At 45.8% G+C, this 24269-nt stretch overlaps 2 protein-coding genes and 2 pseudogenes across 2 annotated transcripts in view; 3 read left to right on the forward strand and 1 right to left on the reverse strand.

Annotated features, from left to right (window-relative positions):
* The window catches only part of FAM163A (family with sequence similarity 163 member A), a 70972-nt gene extending 48458 nt beyond the window's left edge, over positions 1-22514 (reverse strand). The window contains exon 1 of the mRNA XM_053604422.1: positions 22247-22514. The gene's annotated coding sequence lies outside the window, so the exon portion shown is untranslated. The remainder of the gene's footprint in view (positions 1-22246) is intronic.
* LOC128595654 (ubiquitin-like protein 5) lies at positions 391-609 on the forward strand. Its single transcript, XM_053604424.1, has one exon. It carries the CDS (start codon positions 391-393, stop codon positions 607-609), a length of 219 nt encoding a protein of 72 aa, XP_053460399.1.
* Positions 717-1190, forward strand: LOC128595652 (U1 small nuclear ribonucleoprotein C-like; annotated as a pseudogene).
* LOC128596453 (transcription initiation factor TFIID subunit 13-like) lies at positions 1455-1944 on the forward strand (annotated as a pseudogene).
* Positions 22515-24269: the final 1755 nt, after the last annotated feature.

A 24269-nucleotide genomic window follows, 5' to 3' on the forward strand; every position in this document is an offset into this window, starting at 1 on the left:
CATTTGTTAAATAGGGAATCTTTTCCCCACTGAATGTTTTTAATTGGCTTGTCAAAAATCAAATAGCGGTAGGTAGCTGGATTCATCTCTTGGTTCTCTATTCTGTTCCAGATATCTACTTCTCTGTTTTTGTGCCAATACCATGCTGTTTTGATCACTATTGATTTGTAGTAAAGTCTGAGGTCTGGTAGTGTGATTCCTCCTGTTTTGTTTTTATTTCTGAGTAATGTCTTGGCTATTCGAGGTTTTTTCTGATTCCATATAAAACGAAGTAATGTTTTTTCAAGATCTTTACTCTCATGGTTTTTAAAATCTCGTCCATCAGAGCACTTGAGACTGGAGGTTGTGGCGTCTGCAGGTTGGAAGTTTGAGTCTGGAGCTCCAGCCTGGATGAGCAAGGTTGTTTGCAACGACCATCTGGGGAAGAAGGTCTGTGTTAAATGCCACACTGACACCACTGGGGACCTTAAGAAGCTGTTTGCAGCCCAAACTGGCACCCGTTGGAACAAGATTGTCCTGAAGAAGTGGTACACAATTTTTAAGGACCACATGTCTCTAGGGGACTATGAAATCCATGATGGGATGAACTTGGAGCTTTATTACCAATAGAGCAGACTTCCTTCGCCCGCTCTACAGTTCTTTCCTCCCACACTGGCATGGAGGCTTCTTTTTAAAAACTCACGTTAGAAATTAATGACCAACGGCCAGGAGGGAATATGCCCAAGTTTTATTGTGACTACTGTGATACACATCTCACCCAGGACTTTCCATCTGTGAGAAAGACACACTGCAGGGGGAGGAAGCACAGAGAGAATGTGAAGGAACTACCAGAGATGGATGGAGGAGCAGGCCCAGAGCCCGACTCACAAAACAATGGCTGCATTTCAACAAGGAAAAGTACCTCCTGCTCCATTCTCTGCTCCTCCTGCAGGGGCGATGATTCCACCTCCCACTAATCTTCCGGGTCCTCCTCATCCTGGTACGATGCCAGCACCCCATATGTGGGGCCCTCCCATGATGCCGATGATTGGTCCTCCTCCTCCTGGGATGATGCCAGGGGGACCTGCTCCTGGAATGAGGCCACCCATGGGAGGTCACATGCCAATGAGGCCTGGGCCCCCAAGATGAGACCTCCTGCTGGTCCCATGTTGGTGCCCACTGGTCCTGGAATGACTGAACCAGACAGATAAGGGTAGAGGGGAGTTTTCTTTACGTCAGTTTCATATTCCTTGTTCTGTTTCACCAGGAGATCGTGGTGCTGTGACTCTGGGTGTTTTCCGAATAGCGTGGTAAGGAAGACTTGCTCTTCCTTCCTCTCAAAGAGAGGATAGTTTTGAAGGGAAGAAGTAAACCCAAAAAAGGGGCAGTTTTCATTTGTATTGTGAAATGCGAAAATAAAACTGTTAAGCATGTTAGTTAAAAAATAAAATAAAATACAACCAAAACTCACTTTAATGTGGAAGTCACCGGAAGTGAGGCTGTGCAAGTAGTGAAACCTGCTGGGAGGGAGCCTGCGGGGTGCTGTAGGCTGGCGGGCTGATGGGGTGGCAGATGAGGAGGAAGACCCTGCTTTTGAGGAAGAAAATGAAGAAATTAGAGGAGGTGCAGAAGGTGGACAGGGTAAAAGACAGAGACTTTTTTCTGAAGAATTGAGATGTATGATGTGTGGCTTTGGAGATGAAAAGAATCCTCATATTAAGTTGGTAGAGCTTCTTGAAGAACAATATTTCCTCTTGAAGAACATCCACTGTGAGAGAGTTCATCACTGAAATGACTCACAAGGCCATGTCTACTGGCAGACAAGGTCGAGTGCAAGTTGAAGATATCATCTTCTTGATTCAAAAGGACCCCGGGAAGTTTACTAGGGTTAAAGACTTGTTTACTATGAATGAAGAATTGAAATGGGCTAGAAAAGCATTTGATGAAATAAACTATGGATCCTGACATCTTTTGTAGTTTCTGAAACTCCATTATGTTCTAGGGAAACCGTATGTAAGAACTGTTGTATTTTCTACAGTAAGGTCCTGATATCTACCTATGTAAATGAAACGTAGAGACACCAAGTTTTCTGCCTTTATTTTCATGGCTTTGCTTTTTATAGTGATATTGGATTAATTGCCTGCTTTTATATGACTATACCTAAATCACTCCCTACTGAATTTTAGTGACCACACATACATTAAACCACCTTTCAAACTATGCAGTTCTTTTTGACTGTTAGCCAGGGATTAAACATAAATAGTGTTCATGTGTTAGGCATATTTGTGCCATTGTGAGCTATGCAGTATCTGTTTAATATGTGAAATCTAAATGGTGCTTTATGTATTCTGAAATTTTTATATGAAAGTAGTCTGAGATTATTGTAGTGAACATTTTTTATGTTTCATTTGAAGGGATGATATAGGAAAAGATCTTTTTTTGGCATAGATGTTTATCTGTTTTAAAGCTGATTTCTTTCTTTTTTTTTTTTTTTTGCAGTTTTTGGCCGGGACGGGTTTGAACCCGCAATTTCTGGTCTATGGGGCTGGTGCCCTACTCCTTTGAGCCACAGGCACCACCTATGGCTGATTTCTTTTAATATTCTTTTCTTCTGATACTAAGAATGATTTTATTTTCTTGGAGAAACAAAGTTTCATGTGAATATTTCACTTTCCAACGTGGAAGTGGAAGATTTAAACTTTTTGGGGATTATAATATACTATTTATTAAGTTTTGGCAGAAGCTTCTTAAAAAATGTTTTCAGTAGCAAGAATGGCATGCCTAAAAATTGAAAGGCATTGATGGCAAGATAAGCATTTATGGTAATGTTTTATTTCCATATTTGTAAGTACTTATTCATCATGGAAACATACTTGATGAAAACCGTGTGTGTATGTGCAAGCCGCTTTTTGTTTTTTTAATTTTCTTATACAATGTTTATTTTAACCTTGTTATATTTTTTTTTTGTAGAGACAGAGTCTCACTGTACCGCTCTTGGGTAGAGTACCGTGGCGTCACAAGGCTCACAGCAACCTCTATTCTTGGGCTTACGCGATTCTCTTGCCTCAGCCTCCTGAGCAGCTGGGACTACAGGCGCCCGCCACAACGCCCCACTATTTTTTTATTGCAGTTTGGCCGGGGCTGGGTTTGAACCCACCTCCCTCGGCATATGGGGCCGGCGCCCTACTCACTGAGCCACAGGCGCCGCCCTACCTTGTTATATTTTTATGTTGCATTCGGCATAAATCAAAATGAAATAAAGATTTGTTTAATGGCTCAAAGGAGTAAGGTGCCGGCCCCATATGCCAGAGGTGGCGGGTTCAAACCTAGCCCTGGCCAAAAACTGCAAAGAAAGAAAAAAAAAGAAAAAGGCCATGTGAAAAGAAGAAATATTGGGTAAATTTTTACCAATAGAGAATTAGGATTTAGAGGGATGGATTTGAGTTAAAGCCCCATGGAAACTCTTTGGTAATTCAGGACATGTGGGTTTTGTATGTATGTATCTTATCAAATTATTATTGCATTTAAGTTGAAATAAGGATTAAAATTGCATTAAAATAGATCACTGAATATTCCTCTTTGTGAACCTGAACTTTTTGTGTGCCACTTAAAAATGTTACCTATATAGCCGGGCGTTGTGGCGGGCGCCTGTAGTCCCAGCTACTCGGGAGGCTGAGGCAAGAGAATCCCTTAAGCCCAGGAGTTGGAGATTGCTGTGAGCTGTGTGAGGCCACGGCACTCTACCGAGGGCCATAAAGTGAGACTCTGTCTCTACAAAAAAAAAAAAAAAAAAAAAAAATGTTACCTATAAATCAGTATTTGGGAAATTTTTGTTCTAACCTGTTAATATTAAGGAATAAAGTATAAAATGTTAAACAAAAAAAATAAATAAGTTTTAGAAATCGTTCCTAATCCAAGTTGGATGGGGCTGACCAGGAAGCACCAGGGCAGAAGGCCAACGAGAGAAATTCAGATTTCTCCACGTGAGCAGGAGCAGGGATCCTACTTTGGGGCCTGCCAGGCCCTCCCAGTGTGGAAATAAAAGGAAAATCTTGAGCGCCTTCAAGGAAAGTTCCAGGCACCTGGCTAGCCTTGAGAAGTGAATAGGCAGCCTGATGAGGAGGAGGACAGTAACAACAACAGCCTTCCAGACAAGCCAGAGTCACGGGCCGTTTTGGTTCCCTGTGGAAACTGAAAGATGGCATTTTACCATACATATATTTTTGAGTTGTTTTTCAGAAACTCCCACTGGATGAAAAATGCAGATAAGAAGGAATTGAGGAATTGAATTTTTTGTTCTAAAAATGGCCCCTCAGGGGACAACGTCACACCCATCTTAACAGTCCATGCCACTAATCCAAGAATCTCTGAATCCCTCTATGACCCAGAGGCCCCTGCTTCAAGATATCCTGCCTTCTAGGCCAGGCCAATGTACAAGGTCTATGTATTGATTTATGATTCTGTCTGCAACTTCTGCTCTCCTGAAATGTACCCCTGCTTTTAAAAACCCTTGGTTCTAAGCCATTGGGGACTTATGGTGTTAAGCATTAGCTGCTCGTACTTCTTGTATGGTATGATGTGATAAAAAATGTTTCCTTCTCCTGCCACAATCCTCTGCTTCAGTATCTGGCTTTGTTGCACTGGGTGAGCAGATCCCAGATTGGTTCTGTAACACACACACCCGGCTGAGTCCTCCTGAAATGTACCTCTCCTCAGCCAAGGGATGGCAATTATCTCATAGCTATTGCACAAGTGGAAACATTAGAATCTCTCTGTCCTTCTGGTATTGGGGGAAGCCCTCAGTTTCCACATCTGTAAAGTGGGACTTGCTACAATCTACCCCCAGAAACCATGTGTCTCCTCACACGCTAAGATTCAATTCTCCCTAGTGTCCTATGCCCTTTCTGAGAAGTCACCTCTGCAGGTCTTTCCTGACCAACCTTAGTAGACTTGTGATTTAAAAGCTTTAAATTTTTAGATGAGAAAGAGAGTAGGAAAAAGTAGAGTCCACTAATTCTCACATAAATTGGGTTTAATTTTGACCCAAGTACATTATTTGAACAATAATTTTTATTTGCAGTTTTTGGCCAGTGCCAGGTTTGAACCCGCCACCTCTGATACATGGGGCCAGTGCCCTACTCCTTGAGCCACAGGCGCCAACCCTTCAACAATGATTTTTAATTCAACTTGTTAATATATTGTTTATTGCATCCTCATTTATAAGTGAAATATGTTTGTAATTGCCCTTTATAATATTTTTTCCAGTTTTAATAACAGGTATATCCAGATGAAGTAGAATGATTTTGAAGTATTTCTTCTTTTTCTATTGTCTATAAGATTTGGCATGATCTTTTTTGTGTGTGTGTGTTCTTAAATTATCTTCTATTTTTATTTATAAATATTAGGTGTCTATTTTTTGAGACTTTGGAAAAAAAAAAGAAGTTAACTGATGACTCCATACTGTACCTTAGAGTCAAAGCATTCTATGATAGACATACTCTTATCTGACGATGTGAATGTTACTTTTTTTGCATTATTATCATTATTGCTCAATATTTTGTTGCAGCAATCGTCTGATTTCTTTTCTGAATGTATTTATCTTAGTTCGTTCTTTACAAGGTTTTTTCTAGTCCTTATCTTAAACATTGTTATTAAATTTTAAGCCTTTTTAATTTTATGAAGGCAAAAAGTAGAAACCAAATAAACACATGTATATATAGAGAAAAAAATTAAAGGAAAAAGTAGAGTCCATCCCAACTGCCTTAGTTTTTCAGGAGAAGAAACTAGCCAGTCCAATGTTTAACAGCCAGCCTCATTGCTCACAAATTTTTCCACAATTATTTTAATGTCATTAGTCTGTAATCCTAAAGTCAGTCTATATTAATATTTTCTTCCCAAGGAAGCTGTTGTAGGAGATCAGACTATGCCACCCCAAAATATGACTGCAGGAGACCATAATATGCTGTGCCAAAATATGCCTCTTTGGGCATAATGATTATTTTGAGCTGATCATTTTGAGAAATGGGGGATACAGGAGAAGCTCTGAAAACAGAGTACAAGTTACCCTTTTGTAAGGGAAATTTACATCCATAAAGGCATCTTCATTCAGGGGTTCTCAAATTGCGGCCTGCGGGCCACACAAGGCGAGATTGTATTTGTTCCCTTTTTGTTTTTTTACTTCAAAATAAGATAAGTGCAGTGTGCATAGGAATTTGTTCATAGTTTTTTTTTTAAACTATAGTCTGGCCCTCCAACGGTCTGAGGGACAGTGACCTGGCCCCCTGTTTAAAAAGTTTGAGGACCCCTGTTCCCTTTTTGTACCAGGAAGAGAAGCATGACTAACTGACAAAGTCTTATCTATAAATGGAGAAGGTGCCAACTTAAAACTGCACAACAAATCTTACCCTTGGACTTTTCCGGGTCACCTCCCCATAACTGACCTCTCCTCCACGGTTCTCTCTTTTGTCTTTAGTTCAAGATGGTGCTTGAACCTCAATGTTAAGCTACCTCTTTGAGATTTATTCATTTTCTCCTAGTTATCTCTCACATATAGATAAAGAATATATCTAAACTTCTGTGTGTTTTTCTCTTGTTAATTGGACTTTTGTTACTGGAGGTCCCAGCTAAGATAGAAGGAAAATTGTTGTTTTCTCCCCTACACTGTGAACTCCACAATGCCTGCAGCATGTCTCTACACACAGTGGCCTTCCTTCCTGTTGCTGGCTAACTAACGTACAGCTGGAGAAAGGTACATGTGCGCCTCTTCTACGTGCAGCAAGGAAAACGACTAGGGAGATAAGAGCTTTGAACCGAAGCTTCTATCACCTACTCATTGACCCAGTAACCAGTCTTGAGCATTTCTAAAGTTGACAGCACACATATGGAGAACAACAACTCTTCATTTGATATAATCTTGAAAAAAAGAGATTAAGCATTTTTCTCACAAGTGGTTCAAGAAGCTGGGCCATCAGAGCCTCCTTCTCTGTGTCCCTAGACCATAAACGGTGCTAGAACACAGTAGGACATTGCTGACCAATTTGCAAATGAGAACAGCAGACATCTAGCTGTGTGCTAGGAACACAACCAGGCTAACCCCTCTCCTCCTGTGACAGGGCGACATGACCCACATACTCAGCCTGATCCCAGTTCTCTCCAGCCCTAGAAAACAACTCTCCTGATGTTTACTCCCCTTATAGGCATATACTTGTAAATCTTGGGAAGGAAGCAGAAAGAATTACTGAATCCTTGCTATCCACTCATTTGTAGCAACCGTGAGATAGGTTTCTAATGTGGTTATGTCTCCCTGCCTTGATAAGATTATATGACCTTTTAGAATTATTCTTTCCTTTGTTCATTCATTCATCTACTTCCTTCCCAAATCAATAGGATATTTTCCAAGCTTAAAGTTTGCCTGCCTTTAAGCAGTATCCACCAGGTAGGGAAGCAGAGAGGTGGGTGGTGGTTAGTGAACAAACACCTACGTTAAAACCCACGCTCTGTCATTCACCAGTTATTCATTCTCTCTGAGTCTCAGTTTTAACAGCTCTAAAATGGGAATAATTCCTGACAGAACCATTGTAAAGGAAAAGGGAGAGAGTGTATGGAACTATACTCGATGGCACAAATAAGGCATTTAGTAATTTTTAGCTCAAAGAGAGTGATCCAGTTTGCTCCTCCACTCTCTCGTCTCTGAACATCTTACCCACTCCAGCTGGTATGTTTTTTCGAGTTCATTTTGCCTCTTAGGACAGTGTTCTTGGACTTTTAATCCTCTGGTGAGGCGGCCCTGTCTTTATTCTGACGGATGGGCTATGCTATTTTGAGGATGTGATCTGTATCAAAGTCAGCTGTGAAGCTCCTGGACCTTCTGGGAGGATAAATACATAAAGTCCAGTTAATAAATAAACACACAGACATCAAGGCTACCAGCTGTCGTAGTAACAAGACTTTATGCTTTCCTGGCTCCTGTCATCTTTGGGACTGAAAGCACTTAATGAATTAGTCTCGCTTGCAGTCCTCTTGGAGAAAAATATGGCTGTGTCTACATGTGCAGCCACAGTAACCAGCGAGAGGCTGATTGCTCCTGTGAACATTTGCCAACCAGATCCCCAGAGCAGCTTTGTTTGTTGTTTGCTTATCATAAAAGTAGTAATTGTGTTTTAGAAAATTTTTAAATTGCTTACGTCAAAGGTAAAATTAAAATTCTCTGTCCACTTGGAGATAAGCCTGGGTAACATTTTGTTGCACCCTTATTCATACAACACACCCGTACACTTACTAGGATCAGACTCTGTTCATGCTGTTTTATAATTAACAATATTGGTGACTATCTTTTTGTGTAAATATGTTTCCACATCATTTTAAAGTTTCTGTTGGTTTACTAGAAAAATCCCCTATTATTAAGTATTTCAGTTGATATTAATTGTGTTAGTTGTGAGAACAACCTTACGGTTTCTTCTTTGGGGATTTAGGGAGCAGCGTAAGCCCTGGGATGTGGTGTGGAAGAGAGTGGCGGGTACGTAAAAGCACACCTCGCTCGGGGTACCAGGCATGGTGTGGGATGAGGGCACTCTGGAGCTGGGTTGTGGGGAGCTTTGTGGGACATACAGAAGAGAGAAACATGGAGAGGTCTCAGCAGTTGTAGACTTTGGAAAATGCCCCTGGTAGCGAGAGGAGGTGCCTTGGAGGAGCCTGAGCCTGAGACACCCCCCCACACCCCCATCTGCTCCTGCTTTCCCTACACTGTCAGTTGCTCCTGGAGACCCAAAGGTGGCACTTGCCGTCATGAGCTGGCCCTGCCAGCTCCTCCAGCCTCCTCTCTCACCTGTGCCTGCCCTGGGCTTTATGCTTCTGCCCGGCCCTGCTGTTGGGGTCCTCTGGGTCTTCGCTGGGTTGTGCTAGACCTGCACTTCCCTTTGTCACCCCCTCCAGTTTCTCCTTTCTCTCCTCCTCCAGGCTGATTAAACCTCCCTTCCCCAGACTTCAACATCTTAATACTCTGTTATCACTTTGTGTCTGTCTCTGTACTAGATTTTGAGCTGCTTGGGTCAGTGTCTCACTCATTGGGCATACAATGGGTATTTAATAAATGCTACTGAATAAAGTAAGGTGGTCCCCAGATGAGTACTGCCAACCCTTGAGTAGGTCAGAAATATGTGAGGCAATAGGAACAAGCAAGGTGAATCCCAAGTGACCTCGTGCTCCAGGCTACCTTCAGTCTCTTGCCTGGACCACTATAATCATTTCCAAATTCATTGCTACTCAGCAGATGATTTTCTTAAAATGTTACTCTGTACCCATCGCTTTCCTACTTGAAACACTGCACACATTTAGATTACTCTTAGAGCACCGTGGTTTATAAATAATTCAGCCCTTGCTGCCTCCCCACTCTCACCTTGTACCCCTTCTCCCTGTTGTCCTCGTACCCCAGCCAATGAGCTCTGTTTCTATTCTTCAAACAACTGAAGCTCTTTCTTCTCCTGGGATCTTCTCTGGCCAGGAACGTTCAGTCCTTTATTCTTCGTGTGACTGGCTCCTTCTCAGCTCTTAGTCAGCCGTTCTCAACCTGTGGGTCGCGACCCCTTTGGGGGCCAAACGACCCTTTCACAGGGGTCGCCTAAGACCATCCTGCATATCAGATATTTACATTACGATTCACAACAGTAGCAAAATTACAGTTATGAAGTAGCAATGAAAATAATTTTATGGTTGGGGGCCCCCACCACATGAGGAACTGTATTAAAGGGTCGCGGCCTCAGGAAGGTTGAGAACCACTGCCTTAGTCCCTCCACTTCATCCATGAGGCCTTGCTTCATAATTGGACCTAAAGTCAGTCTCCTTTCATTCTCTAGCATAGTAACCTGCTTGCTGTCTCCAGAGCATGTTTATACCATGTAATTATATTTTTGTTTTGTGACCATTTGTTTGATGATACTGTGTATCCTCTCAATGGGGAGGAGGTTGTGAAATACACCCAAGGGCAATATTGGCAACATCTGCACACATTTTTTGGCTGTCCCAATAGGAGTGTACTGGTGGCACGTAGGGAAAGAGGTAAGTGATGCTGTTGGAGATCCTACAATGCCCACGACAAAGAGTCATTGACCTAAAATGTGAATAGTGATAAGACTGAGAAACCCTGCTCTCGACTGTAAGTTCCACAAAGCCAGGGACTTTGTTGCCTTGTTCCTAGTGTCATGCTAGAGATATGTAAGTCCTTGATATGTTGCTGAATAGAAAAGTAGAGAGATGGCTGGCTGCAGTGGTGTTACTAAGACTTTTAACCACTCATAGGGCATGTCAAGATCAGTCAGAAAGGCCAACCATGACACTGGCGCTGGGAAAAAACAGGGTGTCCCAAGGGAGGGGCTGAAACAGCCCCAGGGGTGGAGGATTCCAGGGACCCCAGGATATACCCTTCACCATCTGGTAAGCCAGTATGTAAGCATTTTAACAACTGCATGGCCTGACCAGTGCACAGCTGCTAAAAGTCGGTCCTGCAAGGGCAGATAGAAAAAGAAGGCCGGGCGCACCAGTGAAGCAGCTAGTGAGCTGAAGGAAGGACAGGTACCAGAAGGGGCCTATTTCTAGTGGATGTGTGGACAGAGAAGCTCTGAGCCCTGCACATCTACTCAAACTTATCTGCTAAGAGAACATACAGAGTATGCTAGAAGCATTAGCAGACATAAAAATGAGGCAGACAGAAAGCATTATGGGGTTGGCAGAACATTAATTTTCTTCTTTCTGTTGTTTTTTCTCCTAAACCAGACGTGGGGAACTTGTAGCCTCAAGGGCACATGTGACCCTCCAGATCCCCAAGTTGGCCCCTCAGCTGAATCCAAACTTCACAGAACCTTTATTAAAAGGATTTGTTCTATACAACTTAGATTTAGTCAAAAGGCTGAACTCAAGGATCCAGAAGGTCACATGTGGCCCCAAGCCTGCAGGTTCCTAGAGAGACCCCAACATTTTCCTAAAATGTTTGAAGCAAAATTATCTTAATTAAGATTCTAAAAAAACATAACTTCGGGTGGCGCCTGTGGCTCAGTCGGTAGGGCACCGGCCCCATATCCCAAGGGTGGCAGGTTCAAACCCGGCCCCGGCCAAACTGCAACCAAGAAACAGCCGGGCGTTGTGGCGGGCGCCTGTAGTCCCAGCTACTCGGGAGGCTGAGGCCAGAGAATCGCTTAAGCCCAGGAGTTGGAGGTTGCTGTGAGCTGTGTGAGGCCACCGCACTCTACTGAGGGCCATAAAGTGAGACTCTGTCTCTACAAAAAAAACCAAAAAAAACATAACTTCATTTATATTCTGAAAGATCCAGAATATAGAGTTATTATTTATCTGACAGTAGGAAAACATCTGGGAAGATGGTCTGCATTGAGGAAAGCTCTGAAATCCAAATAAGCATTCTCCTCCCAGAGCAAATAGCGAGTCCTCTGAGCAAGGCTTTGCTAACAGAGTCAAAAGGGTAAAAAAGAAAAAAAGCTACAAGAAGAGTTTGTGTCCAGCCTACCTTTTCCTATGTGACCTTTTCAACTAACAAGGCATCAGGAATCAATAACACCAACATCTGGAAGCCTATATGACTTTGTGCTTAAAGATTCTCCCAGGGCGTATTACTGAACATGTGTATAAGGAAGTAACCAGGAAGTTCTGCAGCAGCGGTGCTGACCAGCTTGGTTAGCAGAGTCTGGGAGAGATGCTGTCTTTCAGGAGCCACATACCCTCAAGATATTCTCAACACACTTGTTCACATGGATTTCTTGCCATTCCCCTGACCTCAACAGGCTCAAAAACATCCTTACCATGTCCCCCAAAACAACAACGGCCATTTCTGCCAACACTGTCATCACTGTTTAGTGGCCTAGACTCAAAAACTTGAATCCCTCAGTCCATGATACTTCTGTTCCCCTTACGGACTATTTCTTCATGCCCCTGCCTGACCCCATCCTCTTTATGCTTAACAAACAACTTTGTCAATATCATGGGGAATACTGATGCCATCAGGGGTAAATTACTTTTTTAAAACAAAAAACAAACAAACAAAAGAAAACAGTCTCACTCTGTCACCCCGAGTAGAATGTTGTGGCATCATTGTAGCTTGCAGCAGCCTCAAACTCTTGGGCTCAAGAGATCCTCCTGCCTCTGCTTCTGGAGTAGCTGGGACTACAGTCTTCCGCCACAACACCTGGCTAGTTTTTCTATTTTAGTAGAGTTGGGGTCTCACTCTTGCTTAGGCTGGTCTCAAACTCCTGAGGTCAAGCCATCCACCTGCCTCAGCCTCCCAGAGTGCTAGGATTTACAGGTGTGAGCCCCGATGCCTGGCCAGGGGTGAACTACTTAAGCTTCCCACCCCTTCCAAGTCCTAACCTAAAATCTTATCCAGGATGACCCCAACCTCCATTCTCTTCACTGCATGTTGAAAGGCTGAATGACTCCCCCTCCTTTTGGTCCATGTTCCTCTGCATACTTTCCCTTCTTCCCCTCTCTAGGCTCTATCTTTTCAGCCCATGGACATGGTCACGTTTCTTCCACTCTTAAAAAACAACTCAATTGGCTCGGTGCCTGTAGCTCAGTGGCTAGGGCGCCAGCCACATACACGGGAGCTGGTGGGTTCGAATCCAGTCCAGGCCTGCCAAACAACAATGGCAACTACAACCAAAAAATAGCCGGGTGTTGTGGTGGGCACCTGTAGTCCCAGCTACTTGGGAGGCTGATGCAAGAGAATCGCTTAAGCCCGTGAGTTTGAGGTTGCTGTGAGCTGTGATGCCACGGCACTCTACCCAGAGCAACAGCTTGAGACTCTGTCTCAAAACAAACACACAAACCAACCAACAAACAACTCATTGCTTCTCCTCACATTCCCCCATAGCTACTATCCCAACTCTCTCTCCTTTTCTTCCCAACAAAGCTATTAGGGATAAACACCTAGAAGCTGTCTCCAAACCTTCACAACAATCACCCAACTGTTGCATTCCCCTGCCCCACTCACCGCAAAGCTTCCCTAATGTTTGTGGGTATTTGTCGTCTTTACTTCCTCATCTTTTCAGACAAGGAGGAAATGGCCTTTCCAGGCAGAGGGAGGCCATGAGGCTCATGAGATGGAAAGTGGAACTGGGAACTGCATGCAATCCAGGAGTGTCAGAACTTGAACATCAGGTGATGGGGATCAGAGGTCACACACCAGCCTGGAGTGCTGCCCGCTGGGCCAAGGACCTTGATTTGACTCTGTAGATGGGGAGCCACTGTGGATTTTTTGAACAGAGGCATAACACCTGCCTTACACATTAGCAAGATCACTAAAGTGGTCACTAGAGGAACCATTTGGGTGGAAGAGTGGAGGAGGACGGGGTTAAGATTCACTGTGATTGGAGGCAGAATGATTGCTCAGAAGACTGTGATGGTAGTGGGTGAGTGAAAAGAAAGTAAAACCCACTGGCATTAAGGAAATGAAGGGAATTTGAAGCTAGACTATGAACAGAGGTCGTCTTTGTGTGTTGAAACTCTCTAGGATGATTTTTTGTGGACTCTTTAGGATTTTCTTCATGTCATCTACAAATAGGGACAATTTTATTCCTTCCTTTCTGACGTGGGTACCTTTTCTTTTCCTTGCCTAACTGCTCTGTCTAGAAATTCCAGTTCTCTGTTGAATACAAGTGGCAAGAGTGGGCATCCCTGCCTTGTTCCTGATCTTAAGAGAAAAAGTTTTTAGTTTTTCACCATTGGGTTTGATGCTAGTTGTGGGATTTCCACCAGCTGAATTCTTTCTCATTATTAAAACAGAATGAAACCATGTGATTCTTACAGCCAAACCTCTGGAAAGACTGATTTATGTGTGCTTTCTCCATTTCTCACCCTCCACCTTCTCCTGCACCAACTACATCTGATTTAGCCCTTCACATCACTGAAGTTCTTGCTTAAACTAAGAGTTTCTAAAGCCAATGGACATTTTTTTTTTTTTGCAGTTTTTTGGCTGGGGCTGGGTTTGAACCAGCCACCTCTGGCGTATGGGGCCGGCGCCCTACTCCTTTGAGCCACAGGCGCCGCCCTATTTTTTAGATTCTTGTTGTAACTGACTTCTCCGTAGCACCTACACTCTCTCTTCTCTTCTTCAGCAAACACTCTGCTCTTGGCTTTTATGACATTCGCACCTCTTGGTTTTTCGCCTGTCTCTCTCAGTCATCCTTCTCTGTCTCCTTTGCAGGACCATCCTCCTCTACTGGAGATTTAATTCCAGGCTTTTTCTCTAAGTCTATCTTCTCTCCCTAGGCAGACTCGTCGGTGCCATGGTTTCAGTTACCCCTAGATGTAAATGAATCACACAGGCACATCTCTCGCCCAAACTTCTCCTCCAAACTTCTACCTGTTTATCTACCTGTCCTTATAAGCCATCCACGTAGATTGTGGACATCTCTGGCTGAGATTCGCTTATGATGTCTGCCCTGGAGCCCAGTCCTCTGTGGCTGTTTCTTGTCTCAGGGACCGGTACTGCCTGCCATCCGGTGATACTAAGCTGGGAGCCTAGAGCTCACTCTCCACACCTTTCTCTCAACCCTCACCTATACTACCACTCCCTCTCCACTTTACCCTCTAGAACCTCTCCAATCTATTTCTCCCTATAGTCACTACAAATTTCCCAAAGCTGTCAACTTTTCCCTGGGCTACTTCAAGAGTCTCCCAAAAGTTTTCCCTGATCTTCTCTTGACCACCTTAAATATCCTACCTGACTAGATAGCCAGAGTGATCCTCTTAAATAGAAAATCTGATGGTGTCACCCTCCTGCTTAAGTACTTCAGTGATTACCTGTTGCTTTAGAATCAACGTCAAAGTCCTTGACATGGCTGAGGAGAACTTGCATGTTCTAACCCCCTCCTGCCTCTTCTGCTCCCCTTGTAGGATTCTCACTCTCACTCTCTGAACCTCAGCTCCACTGCCTTTTAGTACCTCAAAATGTCCTATTTTCTCTAGCCACGGTCTTTCCCCATTCCAGGAATATCTTCTCCCAGCTCTGGAACTCCCCTCATCTCCTTAGTGCTTACTCATTCTCAGTTTTCAGCTCAATCATCACCTCCTCAGGATGACTTCCCAGCTCCTCCCCGAAGGTCCCCACTTTCTATTATAATCTCATGTACCTCCACTTTTATAGCTTTTGGTACAGTGAGTGTTTCTTTACTTTTGTTTTGGGACAGATTCGTTGTCCCTGGATGTCTTCAATGCATGATTTCGACTGTCTTCTCCTCCACCCAATACCGTGTCCATCCCCAGTGACATTCAATAAATACTTGGTGACATCTTGAAAATACAACCCTCACTTTTCAATTCCCATTCCTATCTAACTTCTGGCCTCATTTTGTCCTTGCTAAAGTCAACAACAACCTTCAAGTGGCCCAAACTGTGTTTCTGTGGAGCTCTGGTGTTCTATCACCTGGACTGAGGGTTTCCTATACTAAAATAGAATCTGGTAGGTCTTTCCCCAATTCACAGAAAAATAAACAAACTGAAAGGATATCCTCAACTTAAAGCTTTTGTTTCATAAAGTTTTCTTAACAGTTGGCACCTGCTATTCTATGGCTGTGGTAAAATCTAACATAAAATGTTCTCTGATCTTAATAGCTCAAAAGTATACTTTCATTCATTTTAATATATAAAATTCTTGGTATTCTCCAAAGAGCAGTATGATTTCCATGGGTTTTGACACAAATAAAATTTTGAGACCCATTGACCAAATCCAAAGAAATATTTTTAGTCCTCTGATTTGTTCTCGTGGTGATATCTGGCTGTTGTGTTTATTCATTTTAGCAACCAGTATTTATTGAGCACATATTATGTTTTCACACAGCTTACTGTCCCTGCTTTTATTAATGACATTTACCACCTTCTCTGGTGATCTCTTCCATGTACTGTGCCTCCCTGGAGGGTCCAGGGACCATGGCTTTTCCTTTTCTCTCTCTCATCACAGTCAGCCCAGCACTTGGATCAGGTACACAGACCGTATTTACTGAATGCAGAAGTGAACAAGTAAGTAAAAATCTGAATAAAATGGTGCAGCAGAAGGTGAATCCTCAGCACCAGTGCTCTCATTCCTGTGCTCTGCTGCCTCCCCATTGTAAAAACCATAGTGATCCAGTTGCTTGCGACATCAGCAGTGTCAATGCCACACGTCTAAAATGCCATCCAGGGTGGCGCCTGTGGCTCAGCGGGTAGGGCGCCGTTCCCACATGCTGGAGGTGGCGGGTTCAAACCCAGCCCCGGCCAAAAAAAAAACAAAAAACCATAAAATGCCATCCATCATTTTATTTTATTTTTTTTATTGTTGGGGATTCATTGAGGGTACAATAAGCCAGTTACACTGATTGCAATTGTTAGGTAAAGTCCCTCTTGCAATCATGTCTTGCCCCCATAAAGTGTGACACACACTAAGGCCCCACCCTCCTCCCTCCATCCCTCTTTCTGCTTCCCCCCCCATAAACTTAATTGTCATTAATTGTCCTCATATCAAGATTGCCATCCATCATTTTAAAAGGCAAAATAAATCTGACATAAGCTTATTACAGTTTTACAGGTCTTGTGTGATTCTAATCTCTAACCCAACATCAATCCCTGTTGATTTTAACACACACACACACACACACACACACACTACTTTATGGGGATCTGAGCAGTTTCATTCTATAAGTACTTAAAAATGCCATGTATTATGTCTGTGGCAGAAGTTGGGTCAATAATGAATTATAAATACCAATGTTTCTTTGAAACATGCCCAATGCTATGGTAACCTCTCTCAGAATTACTTGGGCCGGCCTCTCAGTTTCTGTAGCAGCCTGCACCTGATGTCATGCTCCTTGCACCTGGACTTTGCGTTTGATTCTTCCGTGTGCGAAGTCCTGCTGGTGACATGAATGTTCCTCTCCCAGCGCTGACCGTGGTCAACCTGAGCCTGAGCTCAGGCCTTGATCATCTTTCTACCTCCTCGGTGCCTTGTGTAACAGACATATTCTGAATTCAGTTTGGTTAAACTGGTCATCTAGCTACCAGTATGCTATGTAAAGATCAATTTTTTTTTTTTTTTGTCATAAGGTGACTTTTCTGTTTTTCTTTTTCTTAATAGTGGGGCAATCTGACTTCGCCCCTCCTGGCTGGGTTCTGGTAGCTGTAGCTGAAAGCCCAGTCCAGCTTCTTGCTCTCACCTCTGTGGGCAACAGCATCACGTTAAAAAAAAGCAGCTCCCTCGAGTGCTCCAGAATTTATTTGGGGAAAAACTCAAGCTGTTTCTCTTTGAAGTGGAATGGAAGTCAGAGGTGAACCCTGACCAATGAGCTGCGTGGGAGGTTTGCAACGAGAGAGGTTTGCTGAGAGAGGTTCTCAGCTCTCTGGCTGTTTCTTCCAAACAGCAGACAGACTCCCAGCACAGATCTGGGGTTCAGAGGCACCCCTGCTGACCTTTCTCCTTGGGTACAGACACAGGGCCTCATAAGCCCATCTTCACAGCCTTCCATATTACTAGCATCTGGATCAAAGCACTGACAGCCCCTCCTCCTCCTCTTCCCTTCCCTGGAAAACGTCACACGCTCTATATGCTCAGCTCTGGCCCTAATGCACACACACAGAGAGAAATAAGAGAAACGGAAATCCAAACCCAGAATGTTCACTGCTTTGTCCCTGAACCACACCTTGTACGAATCTGTACATCCTGCAAAGATTTCAACTCATCCCTCAAAGCATGTCATGAATGCTCAGCCACATGCTGTTAGCACCCAAACTGGGTCTGCGAGCCCCTCTGTGATGCTACGGTGCCTGTGTTGCAGCTTACTGTGTAGAGAGAACGGAAACACTAGTAAAAGACATGCTGCTTGATGGCAAAGAGCCTGGGCTCTCACATAAATTCAAATTGAACAGATTAAACAAGATAGTGTAGGCAGGATGCTCAGCAGAGTGACTGGAACACAGAACGCTCTCCATGAAGACTTTTCACCCATCAGTCCTGGTGGGCCCAGGTCACTAAGCACTGATAGCAAGCAAGCAAATCTTTCCACCATTGCTTCTGCTATGGCACAGCCTGTGCCGCCTGAAAAAGGGAAGGCAGTTCATGCTTCCGTCGGCTTTCAGGCTGAGTGATAAGCAGAAGGGAATTCTTGGGTGGGGGGCGATGGACTGAGCTGGGCATCTGTGTTGATGGGAAGTGCCCAAAGAGGTATGTAGGGACTCCATCAATAACCTTCCTTCCTCCTCAGGGGCAACACAGCCCTAGACCCCTGAATAATTTCCAAACTTTTCTCTGAAGTATATTTCTCTGCTCTTTTTTGAGTTCCAAATGCAACATCAGAAATAGACCTCTATGTCTTCTGTCTTCTGTGATACCCAACCCCAGTGTTCCTCTTCCTCCCTTACTCAGTATTATCTAGTTACTAACACTTTATCCTGTATGGGGGAACATTAGGGCAATAAAAAGAGGCTTGATTTCTATTTCTGCATGTTGTTTTCAAGGCTGAATGATCATATCTTGCCTATCCAGCTCAGACAGCCTGCTGTCCAGAGACACCTTTCCAAGTACAACTCGGCATATTTCAAAGGCATCTGGATGGCCCAGATACTACGGGTACTGTGTGGTCTCACAGCCCTTTGGCTTTTAATCCAAAGGGAACCTCTCAAGCGACCTGGAGGGGGATAGGGTGTGTCACCCCATATTGTTAAGCCACAAAAGTGTTTGAGGGAACATGTTGGGCACAGGCTAGAGAAAGAGGGTTTTTTAAATAGTTAATATAGTCCCATGGTTCAAAATTCAAAAGGTACAAGACAGTTCTACAGGTCCCATTTCCTGGAGGCAACAGATATGATTAGGTTTCGTGTCTATAGCTGTGCACATACAAGTAAACATCTTGCATTCTGCCCCTTCTTCCTCTTTTATAACCCTAAAAGTAGCATATTATAAACACTTTATGCATGCTATTTTTTCCAGTCAGCCATATACCTTGGAAATCATTTCACATCCATTATATACTAAATTTCCTAATTCTTTTTCTATGAATGAATACGACAGTATTTGACTCTCTGAAAGTACCATGAATTAGGTAAAAAGTCCCCCTTTGTTAAACATGTAGATTGTTCTTTGACAGTTCATACAAAGCTGTAATTCACATCTTTGTGCCTATATACAAGTATAACAGTAAGTTAAATTCCTAAAAATGGAATCACTGAATCAGATGGGACAGACATTTCTAATTTTGACAGGTGTCTTCAAAATGCCCTTTAAAGAAGTTGTACCAATTTACTCTCCCGCAAACAATATTATGAAAGCATATGTTTTTCTAGAACCTCATCAACAATGTATTCATCTTTCTGATGTTTGCTAATGGAAAGGTAAATTAGTTATGTTACCGAGTTTGCACTTTACATGTGAAAGAAATCAACCTTTTGTGCATGAATTAAGCCCCTGTGTCATATGGGGAATGAAGAGTATCTAGTATCAAGTTTTACCAGCCCAGCCCATGTATGAAGGGTCACAACATTTCTTGAGTTTACAAATAACAGCCTTTCATCATGATGGTTCTGGATTTTCAGCTACTGTGTGTGTCTGTTTTTAATGGGAAGAGAGAAGCCCTCTGTGGAAGGAGCAGTGACTTTGGAACCAGAGCGACCTGGGCTCTAGGCACTGCTCTGCCACTTAATAGCTTTATGAACTTAACGAAGTATAGTTCATATAGTATCATGTCTTGCCCCCATAAAGTGTGACACACACGAAGGCCCCACCCCCCTCCATCCGTCCCTCTTTCAGCCTCCCCCAAACTCAGTCTCCTCATGTGAAAAAAGGGGGATAATACTGATTTTTCAAAGCCTGTGTCTGGCACATACAAAGTACTTAACAAATGGAAGCAACTTTCTTTTTTTTTTTCTTTTCTTTCTTTCTTTTTTTTTTTTTTATTGTTGGGGTTTCATTGAGGGTACAATAAGCCAGGTTACACTGATTGCAATTGTTAGGTAAAGTCCCTCTTGCAATCATGTCTTGCCCCCATAAAGTGTGACACACACGAAGGCCCCACCCCCCTCCATCCGTCCCTCTTTCTGCTTCCCCCGAAGCAACTTTCATTATTAACATTATTAGTGTTAACGATCACCAGGCTGGATTCTAAGCTGCAGTGCATTTTTCATAATCAACAGACCCTGAAATGGCCCAACCACAGTCAAATGGCTCTTTTGTCAAGTGGCCACCAGAAGATTCCCAACTCCTTCTCTAATCCACCTCAGCCTTTCCCCAAAGTTTTCAGGAGTCACTAACCTCCCACCCTGGGCTCTGGGTGACACTATTCCTGTGCCAGGCTCCCCTGTTGCCAGGTGATGTTTGTAACTCAGACCGAGGCACTCCCTGGACTAAGCAGTGTTCATTTGCAATTACAGACGGGCAAGCTAGGGGAAAAAACAGAAACTCTGGCAAACATGAGGGCTGCTCTCATGTGTACAAGCCCCTCCGCCTTGCCTTTCCAGAACACTGCTTCTGATGAGGTCTCCAGCTCCGGCAGGAATGCTAGTGATGCCTACAACGAGGGTTTCTGTCCATGCGTGTGACCCTCCTGCCACCGTCTCAAATAACTTAAAGAGGCTTTTCCCATTCAGAGATGCTCCTACCTCATTTCATCCCCCAAATGGCAGAAACCATAGCCATGCTCCTCGCCTGCAGGGGGAACCGTGGGGAGGAGGCAGCTGCCCATCTGCCCGGCGCTCCAGCTAACCCTCCAGAGAGCCACATTTCCTCTCGGGATGGCAGCGCGACCCCCTGACTCCATATGCTGGCTCAGGTGCTCTTAGGTGTGGGAGCTGGAGCCTCCGTAGAAGTTGAGAAACTGTACCCATTTTCAGAGACCACTTTTGCTCTTTATTCCCCTTGTTTAGCCTGAACAAAGGGGCAGGCTCTGAATGTCTGTTACTCCAAGTTCTTTGTTAGGACAGAAAGCAAGCCGCTTCTCTCCGAACACAAAACCTCAGAGAATAACAAAGTGAGCCTCCAAGCCCCGGTCACTGTTGTCTCTCACGCAGTGTGAACGTGGTTCTGGCTCAGACCTTGCAGCGCACAGAGATCCGACCGCGTAGACGTCAACCCCTGCCCGTTACACGGCCGCCTCCTCGACACAGGCCCTCAGCCCACGTGCAAGAACCCCGCTTCCCACCCAAGCCGGGTCCTGCAGCCAAGCCAAGGGTGAGGCACGGGGCGGGGGCAGGGTCTCTAGTCTGTCGCTCAGCAGCCTGGAAAGGACAAGGCAGGAGGATGTCTGCACCCCCGCCGCGTCCAACTTGCCTAGAAAACTTCCAGGGGCCCCCAGTTCCTTCCTAGAGTGACCAGCAGCCCAAGGGCGCTGACGGAGGGACCGATCTCCACCCCAGTCCTCGTCGCTGCCTGTGGAGTCCCGGAGGACTAAGGAAGCCACCCCCGTGGGAAGCCTCCCGGGACTCTGCCCGCCCCACCGGGCCGCAGAGAGCCGGCTTTCTCCCCACGGGGCTTTGTGCTCGCCCGGTTCTCTCCACAGGCCTCTGAGCAGCAGCTCTGGTGTGGCCGGAGGCTCCAGCCCTCGGGACCAGGGTGCGAGACGCAGGCTCTGGGGTCTCAGGAAAGGGGACAGTCGCCCGGGCAAGTCCTGCTCCTCCTCCTGTTAGGCAGGCAGGTGCCTCCGCTGTTCCGGACCTGCACTCGCCGGCCGAGACCCTGTCCCTGCAGGCCTCGCTGCTCAAGCGCCCACCTCGCTCTGCGAGAGCCCGTCGGCCTCTTTATTTTGTAAAACTTGAGGACTATCCCAGAGGAGACGAGCTCGGGTCGCAGGGCTGTCTAGAGTCGCCCGTACGAAACTGGAGCACAGACCGACGGCAGAGGATTGGACCAGTAACGCGCGGTCGCACCTGCCCGCCCCGGGTCTCAGCCCAGCGCCCCGGCCATCCCCAGAGCGCGCGGCGTCGCCAGCCGGGTCTTCGCCCGGACCCCGGGAGTAGCGAGCGCCAAGGCGCAGCAGCCGGTCGGTGTGGGGCCCGCTTGGGTTGGAGGCGCTGCGAGGTCGGTGGGTGAGGACAAGCTGAGGGGTCAGGGGCCCGGTGGGTCCCGCCCCACGGAGGGGGCACCGCCACCCGAGGCCTGGCCCGGAGGCCGGGGATGAGCCCCGCGCCGCCGCGCCCTTCGAAGAGAGAGGCTCCCGAAGCCCAGAGGGAAAGCCGAGCGCCCACCCAGCCCCAGACTCAGCCGGGGACCGCTGCGGCCGAGGCAGAGGGAGGTGGTCCCAGGCGCGCTTACCCGGTGTCGAGGTGCCCTCGAAAGTGCGCCGCGGCCAGGCACATCCACGCGCGGAGCCGGGGCCCCCGCGGGGTCCTCGGGCCTCCAGGCACGCCGCTCGTCTCCTCCCCGCGCGGAGGCGCGCCCTGACCGGCTCCGCAGCCCTGGCCGGTCCCGCAGCCCTGACCGGCCCCGCAGCCCTGGCAGGCTCCGCGCTCCGCGCTTGGGGTCTGCGCGTCCTTCCCGGCGCCGCGGCTGGGGCGGCACACGTGAGACTCCGCGCCCTCCCCGCGCTGCGCTCGCAGGACCAGCCCCGCTCTGAGAGTGGAGCCTCATCGCCCCTCCAGGTGGCCGAGACTGGGGGCAGGTACCGCGCGAGCTGATTGGCGCGGGTCCGAGTCCGGCGAGAATCCCCCGCTGGAGCCGTGACGGCGCGAGGGCGAAGGGAAGGGCTGCAGGCGCACGGCTCGCGCCTTCCCAACACCCTCCCTCGGCGTCGGGCGCTCCCGGCGCGCCCCAGCGCGTGGACTCGGCGCGCTACGGTCTGGCACCGACAATCCGGAGACAATGGGAATCTGGGGACCAGGGTGTGTCGCTGTCCACTGGAAAGACACTGCCTCTAGGGCCTCCCGAAAGGCTCCTTGGTTTTCCTAGTTCCGGCACGCGCTGTTCCCTGGAATTCCAATGACCCCCGGATTCCTCGCTTTTGAGGGGTACCGGGTCCTCAGAAGCGGGCTGGGATCCCAGTCAGGGTATAACTAGAGTTGTGACGGGGCGAGATCTGGCCGGAAAAGACGGGAAGGGAGAAGCGAGGTTTCAACACGGGAGAAAGGTTAATGGTGCACTAGATTTCTCCATGAAAACCATCTGCTGTCAATGTTTTAAAACTCTACGAGTTTCTTATTTGCTGTACCCCAAACTGTGAGTTCTGACATCAGTAATTCAGAAGGTCTGCTGAGAAAACATGGCAGGTTGAGATGGAAAGAAACTGTCATTTCTTAGCACCTCCAAAGCTTCTTAATACAGAAGTTTTACCTGTTCTGGTCTCTTCGTCTTTCTCCTGATCCTGCTGTTCTTGGCCTGAAGATGGGGAGGAGGAAGGGATGGGCCGCCCTGGTTGAGGCTCGAGGAGGCGGTCTTCCCACTACATCAAATGTCTTCCTCTTCATATCCAGGATAGACTGGGGGGAGGGGATTCAAGGCAAAGGTGATCAGGGTATCGATTTTAAAACTCTAAAACAAATTTTAAAAACTCTTTAAAACATTGAAAAATCAAGGACCCTCAGCCTAGGCCCAACTTACAAAGAAAGGGAGCAGGGAATTTAGCACCCACAGCAACTTTATGATTTCTAATGCACTATTTTTTAAAAACAACTATCAAGGGCAAGCTGTCCACCTAATCATTCCAGCACGTCTGCTGTTGTTTCAACACTCCACTTGTTTACTCTCTCCTCACAAGTTTTTAATATTGAACTCTGAGTTTTATGTGCTGCCTTTTTTCAGCACAGTTAAATCTCACACCTACAACCCTCTCTCGCCTCACCTCTTCTCAAAAACAACACGATGAACTAGGAAAGGGTGTGTAATTTTGCTGTAAACCATCAGACATGGAAAAGTGAATACATGGACAGCCCGGCGAATCATCATAAACCAAACACCTGTGTAATCACCACCCAGGTCACTGCCATCGCCCTGAGTCTTCCTTCCTTCATAAAGTCTTCCCTTCCTCCTAAAGCAGCAATATCCTGACTTCATGGTAATTACTTCCTTATACATCAGATGTCCTCAAACTGCGGCCCGCAGGCCACATGAAGTGGTGTGAATTGTATTTGTTCCCGTTTTGTTTTTTACTTCAAAATAAGATATGTGCAGTATGCATAGGTATTTGTTCATAGTTTTTTTTTTTTTTAAACTATAGTCCGGCCCTCCAATGGTCTGAGGGACAGTGAATTGGCCCCCTGTTTAAAAAGTTTGAGGACACCTGCTTATACATCTTTATGGCTGTATCAATTTGTAAAGCATCCCTAACCACTATCCTTTAGTT

Source organism: Nycticebus coucang, chromosome 10 (assembly GCF_027406575.1).
Source record: "Nycticebus coucang isolate mNycCou1 chromosome 10, mNycCou1.pri, whole genome shotgun sequence".
In the NCBI taxonomy this organism is placed as follows: Eukaryota; Metazoa; Chordata; class Mammalia; order Primates; family Lorisidae; genus Nycticebus; species Nycticebus coucang.